Here is a 12,006-nt window from a genome sequence, read left to right as displayed (position 1 = left end):
GGGGAGGGCTATGGGGGCAGCCTGGGCCAGCTCACCGGCGCTCCCCTCCTTTTAGCAGCCCACTGGGGCAGGAGCAGCGCTCCAGGAGGTGGCGGGGGCTGGGGTACTGAAGAACGTGCAAGAACCACGCAGAGCTCCGGTGCCCCCTGCCCCGTCCCGGGCCGTGACCCCCCGGGCAGGTGGGGGCCCAGGCGGGTGTGAGGGACAGAGGGATTACCAGGGTCCTACCTGTCCCGCGGGTCGATCCAGCTGGTGGTGCGGTTCGTGTGGTCTATGTAGTAGACCTTGCCGTCGAAGTCGCGCGCCTCCTCCCAGCCCTCCGGCAGGGGCAGCTCCGGCCGGGGCATCTTCCCGAGCGCGGCCCGCGCTCCCCCATGCAGCTCCCGGCCGCCGCGGGGGCTCAGCGGCTCCAGCCGGCTGCTTTTAGTCCAGGCGGCCGCCGAGGCACCATGATCTGGGGGGTGGCGCCCGCGGATCGGGGGCCCTAGTGGGGGCTGGCCGGAGTGGCGCCGCTGTCCATGCGGCCCTGCGGCCCCGGCCTGGCGCCGCTCGCTTCTCCCGCCGCCGGCCTCTCACGCTGCCATGTGCGCCCGCAGCAGCGCGGTGCGGGCCCGGGTGCGCGCCCAGCCGGCAGGGCAGAGCGAGCCGAGCGCCGCCGCCGCCTGCCCTCCTCCGCGGTGCGGCGCGCTGCGCTCTCCACGCCGCCGCCGCCGCCGCCTCCGGTGCCGTCCCTCCTCACCGCGGTTCTGCGCTCGCTCAGTTTGCGACTTCTGCCTCCGCCAGGTGCGGCTCGGGAGGTGCAGGTAACGCGCTGCCCCGGAAACGGGAGGCGGAGCACAGGGCGCCTGGGTTCCCGGGTCTCCTCCCCGCGCCCAGCGCCACGAGGGCGGGTCCTAGGGCCCGAGACGCGCCCCCTCGTGGGACAGTCCCAATCGCCAGCGACCCCTGTGCTGCTCCTGCCAGGGAAGAGGGTGAGCGCCCCTTACCTGGAACCCAGACCCTGGAGGCGAGCCCCGAAGCTGCTGCGCCTCTGCTTCCCAGTGCTCCTGCTTCTGTCCAGAGGGCCGAGGTTCTTGGCACAGGTGGCCCCGAATCTTAAAACTCCAGGCTTTTCTGTTCTATAGAATCGGGAGTCAGTCAAGAAGTGGTTAAGTGGAAACATTCTTGCGAATTTGGGAACACAAGTTTTCCAGGATTTCTGGTCCCTTCCCCCACCACACGCACCATCTGTCTCCCTGTTCAATTCTCCCCACGTTGTTTCGCCTATCCTCTACCCCACCCCACCCCCATTTGCAAATGTAGCTGTCTCTTTTTAAGGTCCCTAAAATTAGGAGTTCCGTGGATCCGCTTCCCTGGGAGGACTTCCAGAGGGTGTCAGGGAAGCACTTGGTTAAAGTAATAGTAATGATGCCGGCTAAATTGACTTCTTCCCTGTAACAGGCTGTGGGCGGCAGCTTCACGTGGGTTTTTTCCTGTGACTCTTTGAGGTAGATATGTTTATATTATGGATTAGAAGGAAAGAGATTATGAAAAGCAAAGCAAAATTTCATCTTGAAAACAATTATAGCAATTAAAAGTCAGGCTTGGCGCCTATAGCTCAGTGGTTAGGGGACCAGCCACATACACCGGGGCTGGTGGGTTCTAACCCTGCTCTGGACTTGCCAAACAACAACAACAACAAAGAAATCAAAACAATCAGAGACAATGTTTCTTGAGAAATTAAATACAAAAAAAGCATGATTAAGGATTATGCTTTGCACTTGCACATCTCATGTCCGTTTACTGATTCAGAGTTTAACCATTTTGGGCCCTATACATATGGAGGAAGCTGGGTTGGAGAAATGAAGTCCAGTGTGGTATATCCTGTCGGAACCCCATGGTCATTTTTATTTTTTCTTTTGGAAACAGATTCTTTTTTTTTTTTTTTTTTTGTAGAGACAGAGTCTCACTGTACCACCCTCGGGTAGAGTGCCGTGGCGTCACACGGCTCACAGCAACCTCTAACTCTTGGGCTCACGCGATTCTCTTGCCTCAGTCTCCCAAGCAGCTGGGACTACAGGCGCCCGCCACAACGCCCGGCTATTTTTTTTTTTTTTTTTTTTTGTAGAGACAGGGTCTCACTTTTATGGCCCTCGGTAGAGTGCCGTGGCCTCACACAGCTCACAGCAACCTCCAACTCCTGGGCTTAAGCGATTCTCTTGCCTCAGCCTCCCAAGTAGCTGGGACTACAGGCGCCCACCACAACGCCTGGCTATTTTTTGGTTGCAGTTTGGCCGGGGCCGGGTTTGAACCCGTCACCCTCGGTATATGGGGCTGGCGCCTCACCGACTGAGCCACAGGCGCCGCCCACGCCCGGCTATTTTTTTGTTGCAGTTTGGCCGGGGCTGGGTTTGAACCCGCGACCCTCAGCATATGGGGCCGGCGCCCTACTCACTGAGCCACAGGCGCCGCCCAGAAACAGATTCTTATATATCCTGTACGAGCCCCAGGGTCTTTTTTATTTTTTCTTTTGGAAACAGAGTCTTATTTTGTCACCGTGGGTAGAGTCCCATGGCATCATAGCTCACAGCAACCTCAAACTCTTGGGCTCAAGCGATCCTCTTGCCTTAGTAGTAGCTGGGACAAGAGGCACCTGCCATAACACCTAGCGCTATTTTTTCTTTTTTTTTTGAGACAGAGCCTCAAGCTGTCACCCATCACCCTGGGTACAGTGCTGTGGCATCACAGCTCACAGCAACCTCCAACTCCTGGGCTTAAGCAATTCTCTTGCCTCTGCCTCCCAAGTAGCTGGGGCTACAGTTGCCCACCACAACACCCAGCTATTTTTTGGTTGCAGCCATCATTGTTTGGCGGGCCCAGGCTGGATTCAAACCCGCCAGCTCCGGTGTGGCTGGCACCTTAGCCGCTTGAGCCATGGGCGCCGAGCCTTTCTTTAGTTTTTTTGTTTGTTTGCTTTGACACCCTCAGTAGAGTGCTGTAGCATCATAGCTCACAGCAACCTCAGATTCCTGGGCTCAAGCAGTTCTCTTGCCTCAGTCTCCCCAGTAGATGGGACTACAGGCGCCCACCACGACTGACGCCTGGCTATTTTCAGAGACAGGGTGTGGCTCTGGCTCAGGCTGGTCTCCAACCTGTGACTTCAAGCAATCCACCCGCCTCAGCCTCTCAGAATGCTAAGATTACAGGCGTAAGCCACTGCACCCGGCCTCCCTTTTTCTTTTTCCAACACCCTGTGCTGTTTGGGCCAGGGTATTGCTGGGAAACAGGAAATCCCATGTTTATGGTCTCCTCTCTTGATAAAAAAGACCCTCCATAGTGAGCCTCACCTCTACTGCCTTCCACATAGCTAATTACTTCCCTGATGCTAGGCCTAGGGACTCAGTGTTTGGCTCTCCTGTCCCTCCTTCATTCCATAAATGCCAGGTGCCAGAGTCCAGAAACTCCTGCCTCAAGCTGGCCCTCAACACCTAAAAGTAGGAATTCCCAATTCCTTCTACACTTCCTCTGCTTGTTCCAAACCTTCACTATATTAAAACCTCCAATTATTGATTAAAACAATAGCCCAATAGTGACCCAACATGAATGCTAGGCACTTGTCACACACAATCTCATTTAATCTTCACAACAGCCCTCTGGAATAGGAAAAGCTTTTTTTGGTGGGAGGCACAGGGCTAGAGGGTCATGGCTTTAGCCTAGTTCACAGCAACCTCAAACTCCTGGGCTCAAGTGATCCACCTGCCCCAGCCTCGAAAGTAGCTGGTCTCATAGGCATGTGCCAACACACCTGGCTAAGTTTTCTATTTTTTAGTAGAGATGGAATCTCACTGTTGCTCAGCCTGGCCTTGAATTCCTGAGCTCAAACTATCCTCCCACCTCAGCCTTCAGAGTGCTAGGATTCCAGGTGTGAGCCACCACCCCCAGCCCAGAAAGGTATTTATTATACCCATTTTACAGATGAGACAATTTAGGCTCCAAGATGCTAGGTTGTTGGCCAGGCATACAGAACAAACAAGACAGACCAGGTCTGCCCGACGCCAGTCCTATGCTCTCAATCATTAACCTATGCTTGCTTTCTTTTTAAAATTACAACCCCAGGACCTCCCCACACTCTGGATTTGGAACATTATGGATACTGACCAAATGTTTCTCTGTTGATTTTGCTTCACAGTTTTTTAGCTAAGAAGCAAGAGCTCTGCAAGCAGGCTGTTTGGGTCTACCCTATTTTCTAGCCGTGTGACCTTGGGCAACTTGCTTAAGGGGCAGTCTCAGTCTTTGATCTGAAAAAAAATCACATAACAGTATGGAATCCTTGGGGCTTGTTGTAAGGGCAAAATGAGATGAGAAATGTGAGGGCTTGGGCTCGGCAGGGGCTGCAGTGTGGCGCATTCTGAGCAGCATGCCTCTATGAAATGGGGATCAATTGAAGTATTTTCTGTTCAAACACAAGTCCATGTCCTTTCCCCTCCTGAAAATTCTGCCTGGTAGCTGGCACAATCTTCCTAATGGCTGATTTTTTTTAATTTTCTTTTGCCTTATTTTCCAACCAAGCCTTCTTATTGGCGTTGACTGTGAAGAGAAAACACCTTTTAGACTGCCGAGCCCAACTTTCTTTTTAGTCCAGCTGCCTCCAACCCTGGCATTTTCCAAACGGCTTGCTCCTTTTGACCTTTAAACCTGGCTTGGGAAGCAGGAAAGAGAGCCGAGAGCAGGAATTGACTCTGTAAGGCCTTGGTCTGTTCGCTGCTCTTACCTCCCACCCACCCCTAACAAAAGAATCTCAGGTTATCTCCCAGAAGCTGCAAGCACGGTGAGGTGATAAAACAGATGACTGCTGCCCCATGTGATGGCGGTGAATCATCCCCAGGCATTCTGCGAGGCTGAAGGCAAACGTGGAAGGGATTGAAGGTAAAACCGGCTCAGCCACGTGACAGGCCGAATTGGACATAGTCTACAGGTGACTGAACTGCAGGACTCTGAACTGAAGACAGAAGCCCAGGCCTCTTCCTGCCTTCCCCCTGGGGCTGTATCTGGCTGCCCTCATGCTGAGTTAAAGGAGACAGCCCTGGGCAGTGTGGGGCTGGGCAGAGGCCTTTTTAACAAAGAAGGCCACGTCCAGGTGGGCCAGAGGAATCACCTGAGCCTGGAACTGTTGCTCTGTTTTTAAAAAACACCCATTTAAATCTCCCCCCCACCCTTGCAACTGTAAAGAAGAAAGACCATTTCCCACACAGGTGTTTTAGAACATTTCAGGAAGGCAGGGTAATATATTCCATGAAATGGGTAAAAAGAAGAAATTAAATGTTGAAAAAGAGGAACAGATATGTCAGCAGGAGAGTTACCTGTTAGCATCTGCGTTCTTCAGGGAACGGGAGGCTCTGAGAACTCTGCTGAGATTTTTCTTCTTTCTCCATGCCTGTACCTCTCTACCTCACGCTGGCCCTCCCACACACCCCAGGAAGGCATACTGTTATGTGCTGTGACGGAGAAGCCAATAATGTCCCCTTTCTTTTGTCATGCATTATTCAAGGTTCATAATTGTGCCATGGCCTGTTTTTGTGGGGGGGGGGTTCGTTGTTTTGTTTTTTTTGTTTTTTTTTTTGTGGTTTTTGGCCGGGGCTGGGTTTGAACCTGCCACCTCTGGCATATGGGACCAGCGCCCTACTCCTTGAGCCACAGGCGCCGCCCCTGTTGTTTTTAATGATGGAAAAACATGTCCTAAGTAAGCCAGAGAAAATTAAGAGGGTAGAAACCTTGGCAACTTGAGAGCCAAGGCAGAAGAAATGTTTTTCTTTTTTTTTTTATTTAGCTGAGTCTCCAGTGCTTAATACAGTGCCGGAAAATAAATTGAAATAAGTCTAGCATGGCCTACTCATTTACAAACAGGGCGATGGAGTTTCTATGTATAATGACTTAGTGTCCTGGTTCTTAGCTGTTTGGTCCCATTTTATGAGAAAACTGAGACTCAGAAAGGGAAAGTGACTATCCTTTAGTCTCCTAGTCAATGACAGAGCCCAGATTCCAACTTAGCTCCTTCTGTGGACCTTTATTTCTGTTCATCCAGCAGTGTGGGCTGCCTTTGAACTCTTGCTTTCATTTGGGTTGAATGTCTATTTGGAGAGGTTGGAGGAGGCAACAAGGATTGCAGAGGGCACACTGAAGCAGGCTTCAGCTGAACTTCAGTGAGAAGGTAGAGTTGGGTAGGTGATCTTCTGAATTGTTTTTTTTTTTTGAGACAGAGTCTCACTTTGTCACCCTTGCTAGAGTGCTATGGCGTCATAGCTCACAGCAGTCTCTAACTCTTGGGCTCAAAGGATTCTCTTGCCTCATCCTCCTGAGTAGCTGGGACTATAGGCATCCGCCACAATGCCCTGCTATTTTCTCTGGGGTGGGGGCCAGGGGCGGTCTCACTCTGGCTTAGGCTGGTCTTGAACCTGTGAGCTCAGGCAATCCTCCCGCCTCAGCCTCCTGAGTGCTGGGATTACCCGTGTGAGCCACCACCCTGGGCTTCTGAATTCTAAGTGGACAATAGGCCAACCTGATCCTAAACTCTCAACAAGACCCACCTGGGGCACAGATATCAGGGGTTTCAACAGACTCAGCTGTCTCTGTGGGAAGAGGGGCACTTTTCTCCCTATGTTGCTGGTCACCCTCTCCCCCCTTTTTTCCTTGCTGGTTCATTTATTAACTCAGACAATTTCTCCCAGACAAGAGGCCAGCTTGGGGCTGGCAGAAGAGGTTGAGTCCATTCTATTTCCGAGTTTCACCAAAGAGTTCTCTAGGGAGTGAGGACTGGGAGCTGTTGTGTCTTTCACCGAGGAGGAAATGAATTATGCGCTGAATGAGGAGGTGGAGATGAAATCTCAGTTTCAAGGGTGGGGGTGTGGAGAGGAGGGGAAAAGAAAGCATGTGAGCAGAGGGCGGGAGTTCTTGCAAAGCAGTGCTTTCCTGCACTCCCACCTCAACAGCAGAGGCAGAGTCCTGGTGGGAAATGGGTGTGGGGTATAGGAGAAATAAACCAGCAGGCTGAAGAAGCCGCTCTCCCGCGCTCTGGGGTATTTATAGAGCTTGCATCGCCATGGTACCCGGGCGCTTAAATTAAACTCCAGCCCAACTGCTTAGAGACAAGGAAGGAATGAAATGAGCTTTACCTGTCCCTTGCACATGGCCTGACCCCTTCTTCTCAGAATATCGCTTTCTTTTTTGGCCGGGGCTGGGTTTGAACCCACCACCTCCGGCATATGGGACCAGTGCTCTACCCCTTTGAGCCACAGGTGCCGCCCCAGAATATTGCTTTCAAGATAAGCAAACTTGAGTGAACTTTATGAACCTCCCAGCAAGAAGGGTGTAGAGTTGGGGCTTAAACCCAGATAACCTGCCTCAATAGAGAGGCTGAGAAGAGTAGGAAAAACCTGGGCAGAAAAAAAAAATCTGTATCTAAAACTTAGCTCTGCCTCTTGGTCTGCGTGTGACTTTGGGCGTGAGACTGTGCCTTTCTGAGCCTCAGTTTCCTCATCTGTGAAATGCAAGCCTGATACCTTAGTATCAACTTGTTACTGCTAAACCAGATGCTGTAAATAAAGTGCTTAGCTCAGCTTCTGAAACACAGACGTTCTTTTAAAGGTAGCTTCCCTTCCCTTCTCACATCTTTTATTCATTTATTCAACAGAATTTTTTGTGTGCCTACTGTGTGCCAGAAAAAGTTTTCAGTTTCATGGAGCTTACAGTTTAGTATCGGATACATGCAATAAACAAGTCAACAAATGAATAAGTAATTGCACGTTGTTATCAATAATACGAAGGTAATGGTGTGTGATAAAGAATTTGGTACGGAGAGGATTGGCTGGGAATTTAGACAGGGTCAGAGGAGAAGGCCATTGCACGACATTTAAGCAGAGACCTCAAGTAGACAGTAATGTGAAGAACCACAGAACATGCATGCCAGGCTCAGGAAGTAGCGGGTACAAACACCCCAAAGATATAATGTGCTCACACACCAAACGTTCCCTGTTTTCATGGGGACACTCAAGCTAGAGAGTGGTAGCCCTGGCCAGGCACGGGGGCTCACACCTGTGCTTCTACTACTCTGGGAGGCTGAAATAGGTGGATTGCTTGAGTTCAGGAGTTTGAGACCAGAGCAAGAGTAAAACCCCCATCTCTACTAAAAATAGAAAAACTAGCCACACGTTGTGGTGAGCACCGGTAGTCCCAGCTACTTGGGAGCTTGAGGCAAGAGGATTACTTATACCAGGAGTTTGAGGTTGCTATGAGCTAAAATCCCCAGAAGCTTCACTGAAGCACCTTGTCATGGTGGCTTTAAAATCTATGTCAGGTAACATCTCTGTCATCTCAGTGTGGGCATATATTGGGTTTTTTGTTTGTTTTTTGAGACAGAGTCTCACTTTGTCATCCTCGGTAGAGTGCTGTGGCTTCATAGCTCACAGCAACTTCAAACTCTTAGTCTCAAGCTATCCTCTTGCCTCAGCCTCCCAAGTAGCTGGGACTACAGGTGCCCACCATAACACCTGGCTATTTTTCAGAGATGGGGTCTTGCTCTTGCTCAGGCTGGTCTTGAATTCCTGAGCTCAAGCAATCCTCCTGCCTCAGCCTCCCAGTGCATTAGGATTACAGGTATGAGCCACTGAGTCCAGCGGGCATATGTTGTTTTTAAAATTTGGCCTGAGATATTCCTGATTCTCGGTATGTCTAGTGATTTTCCATTGAAATCTCGACAGTTTCATATTGTGGTCTGAGACTGTCAGAGGTAACCATCCTCCTGCAGGCTGCATGCAGATCACATAAAAACATTTTTCTTATTCGTGGTGGCAGATATCATGAGAATTATGCATGGACTTTTTTTGCTCATCAGCTTTTTATTAGCGTTTGTGTATTTAATGTGTGGCCCAAGACAACTCTTCTTCCAATGTGCCCCAGAGAAGACAAAAGTTGGGCACCCCTACAAAATCTTATTTTAAAACCATCTGTTTAGCCGGACGTTGTGGCAGGCACCTGTAGTCCCAGCTGCTCAGGAGGCTGAGGCAAGAGAATCACGTAAGCCCAAGAGCTGGAGGTTGCTGTGAGCTGTGTGATGCCCTGGCACTCTACCGAGGGCAGTAAAGTGAGACTCTGTCTCTACAAAAAAAAAAAAAAAAACATCTGTTGTAGGCTTGGGCTTGTAGCTCCGTGGTTAGGGTGCTAGCCACATACACCGGGCTGGTGGGTTCAAACCCGGCCCAGGCCTGCTAAACAACAACAACAAAAATAGCCAGGCATTGTGGTGGGTGCCTGTAGTCCCTTAGGAAGCTAAAGCAAGAGAATTGCTTAAGCCCAAGAATCTGAGGTTGCTGGGAGCTGTAACACCATGGCACTCTATTGAGGGCGACATGTGATACTCTTTCTCAATAAATAAATAAAATAAAATCATGTATGGTAGATGGTGCTTTCTGATCCCATTCCAGGAGGGAAGGAGGGGTGGCACCTTGTTACCACCAAGTAGAGGGAGGATGATGGAGTGGAGGTCCCGGCTCTCTGTTTGGCTTTCTCTGACAACATCCCAGGAAAGTGTTGGGGCGCTTCATAACAGCATCTTGGGGTGGGAGTTTAGGGCCCTCACTTGGTCTTCACTGGTGTGGGTAAAAGTAGGGCCACAGGCTCGGCGCCAGCCATATACACCTGAGCTGGTGGGTTCGAATCCAGCCCGGCCCATCAAACAATGACAGCTGCAACCAAAAAATAGCTGAGCGTTGTGGTGGGCGCCTGTGGTCCCAGCTACTTGGGGGGCAGAGGCAGCAAAATCGCTTGAGCCCAGGAGTTGGAGGTTGCTGTGATCTGTGATGCCATGGCATTCTACCTAGGACAACAGCTTGAAGCTCTATCTCAAAAAAAAAAAAAAGTAGGGCCACAGTTTTTTTGTTGTTGTTGTTTTTTTTCCTGAGGTGGTTGTCTGGAGTGGGGTGCTTATTCTCCAGAAGTTTCCTGTTTGTTATCCTGCTCCTATCCTGGTCCTTTGGCTAGAGAGAGCGGGCTATTGTTGAATGGGCATTCTAGGTCAACTTCTCTAGCACTCAGCCTGGGATAGGTGAGTCTAAAAGAAAATCCAGAGCAGTGGCTGTGGCTCGAAGGAGTAGGGCGCTGGCCCCATGTGCTGGAGGTAGCAGCCCCAGCCAAAAAAAAAATTGCAAAAAAAAAAAAAGAAAAGAAAATGCAGGGAACTCACCACGCCTGTCCTCAGATCATGAGCTCCCTAGCCAGCTGCTGCCTTCCTGTGCTGGCCAGAGTCATCTCATGTTTGTTTTCTGTATTCTGTTCAAGCTTTTTAGTTGAATTAGGGGAAGTACGCCCACTCCATCTTCCTGGAAGCAGAAGGTAACTCCTTACTCTAAGCCAACAAAACTTAATGTGTCTAAGCTGGCATTCACTCTTTTCCCTCAAGCCAGCTTCTTCTCCTCCTTTTCCTGTGACCCTCTCTGCCTCCTACTTCATTTTGTATTCCCTACAGGTATCTAGGTAGGAGACATCACCACGCCTTTGGAACCTCTCTTGGGTCTCCGCCTTCTTTCTGACCTAAGCCCCAGCTCAGGCCCCTTTGTCTGATTCTTGGCCATTTTAATGATGTCTTATAAGTCATAACTTGTGTTCTTCCCAGTCTTCCCCCCTCCAGTGTACCTCTCTTCTTTTGAAAGCAGGTGTCTATAGGTGCATTCCTCAGAGTTAAACATAAAAATGGTCTGACAGCAAATACATTTGGGAAATACCAATTTTAATAAGATAAAGAGTTTTCTTTCCTGGGAGACTTCTCCAAGCTCTCAGCAAACCTGCATTCATGGTGAGTAGCCCAGAAAACTATATAGAATACAGATTTGCCCAAACTTATTTGATTAAAATATCCTTCTTCTCCCTGAGGCATTTCTGGAATGCAATGTTCTAAGACAGGGCCCCCTCCGCATCCGGTGCTGCTGCTGTGGTGGCCATGTTCACGTTCAGGCTTTCTGGGCTGTTGGGTTGGTCCCGCCCACAGCTGGAGCAGCCCTGTAAAGTGGCGCCCACGGTGAGGAGGCCTCAGCTCCCCCTTCTTCATTGCGCTTCCCTTCCCGGGGTAGGGGTGCGCATGCTGAATGTCTTCTTGAAATCGCGCCATGGAGAACACGAGAGACCCAAGTTCATCCCCTACCTACTCCCATCTTCACATCAGGACCAAGCCCTTCCCTGAGGAGATGGTAACCATGCTCTATTCCACAACCCTCATGTGAATCCGCGTCCAACTGGCTATGAAGATGAATAAAGAGAACCTGAACCGCTACCTGGGCTTTGGGGACCACAGCATCAGTTTGGACTGTTACTCTGCACATGGACCAGAGAAAGTGTATGGGACCTTAAGCTCACCTTTTTTAACCATATGATTACCAGTCTTCCATCCCTTTGCTTGTGGCAGGAAATGGCTTAAATAAATAAACTAAGATTGGTCATGCGCTGAAAATTTAAAAAAATAATAAAATAAAATAAGACAGGGGCTCAACAAACTTTTCTGTAAAGCATCAGATAACATAGCCGGGCATTGTGGCAGGCGCCTGTAGTCCCAGCTACTCGGGAGGCTGAGGCAAGAGAATCGCTTAAGCCCAAGAGTTTGAGGTTGCTGTGAGCTGTGATGCTACAGCACGCTACCAAGGGTGACAAAGTGAGACTCTGTTTCTAAAACAAATAAAAAAAATCAGATAACAAGTATTTTCAGCTTTATGGTGCATATGGTATTGGTGGCAACTTTTCAGCTCTGCTATTGTGAAAGTAGCTGTAGGCAATAAGTTAAAAATAGGGTGTGCTGTGTACCATTAAAACTTTGTTTACAGGGTGGCGCCTGTGGCTCAGTGAGTAGGGCGCCGGCCCCATATGCCAAGGGTGGCGGGTTCAAACCCAGCCCTGGCCAAATTGCAACAAAAAAATAGCCGGGCGTTGTGGCGGGCGCCTGTAGTCCCAGCTGCTCGGGAGGCTGAGGCAAGAGAATCGCGTAAGCCC

General features: G+C 50.2%; 1 protein-coding gene across 2 annotated transcripts in view; it reads right to left on the bottom strand.

The window, feature by feature from the left end:
* The window catches only part of WWC1 (WW and C2 domain containing 1), a 182,027-nt gene extending 181,214 nt beyond the window's left edge, over positions 1 to 813 (bottom strand). The window contains exon 1 of one of the 2 annotated variants that reach the window (XM_053567489.1): positions 229 to 813. In XM_053567489.1, the coding sequence (XP_053423464.1) occupies positions 229 to 347 (119 nt within the window). In that variant the 5' untranslated portion in view covers positions 348 to 813. The remainder of the gene's footprint in view (positions 1 to 228) is intronic. The other variant, XM_053567490.1, reaches the window with a different exon arrangement.
* Positions 814 to 12,006: the final 11,193 nt, after the last annotated feature.

The sequence above is a fragment of the Nycticebus coucang genome, chromosome 17 (assembly GCF_027406575.1).
Source record: "Nycticebus coucang isolate mNycCou1 chromosome 17, mNycCou1.pri, whole genome shotgun sequence".
NCBI lineage: Eukaryota > Metazoa > Chordata > Mammalia > Primates > Lorisidae > Nycticebus > Nycticebus coucang.
This window is presented reverse-complemented; position numbering and strand designations above follow the sequence as displayed.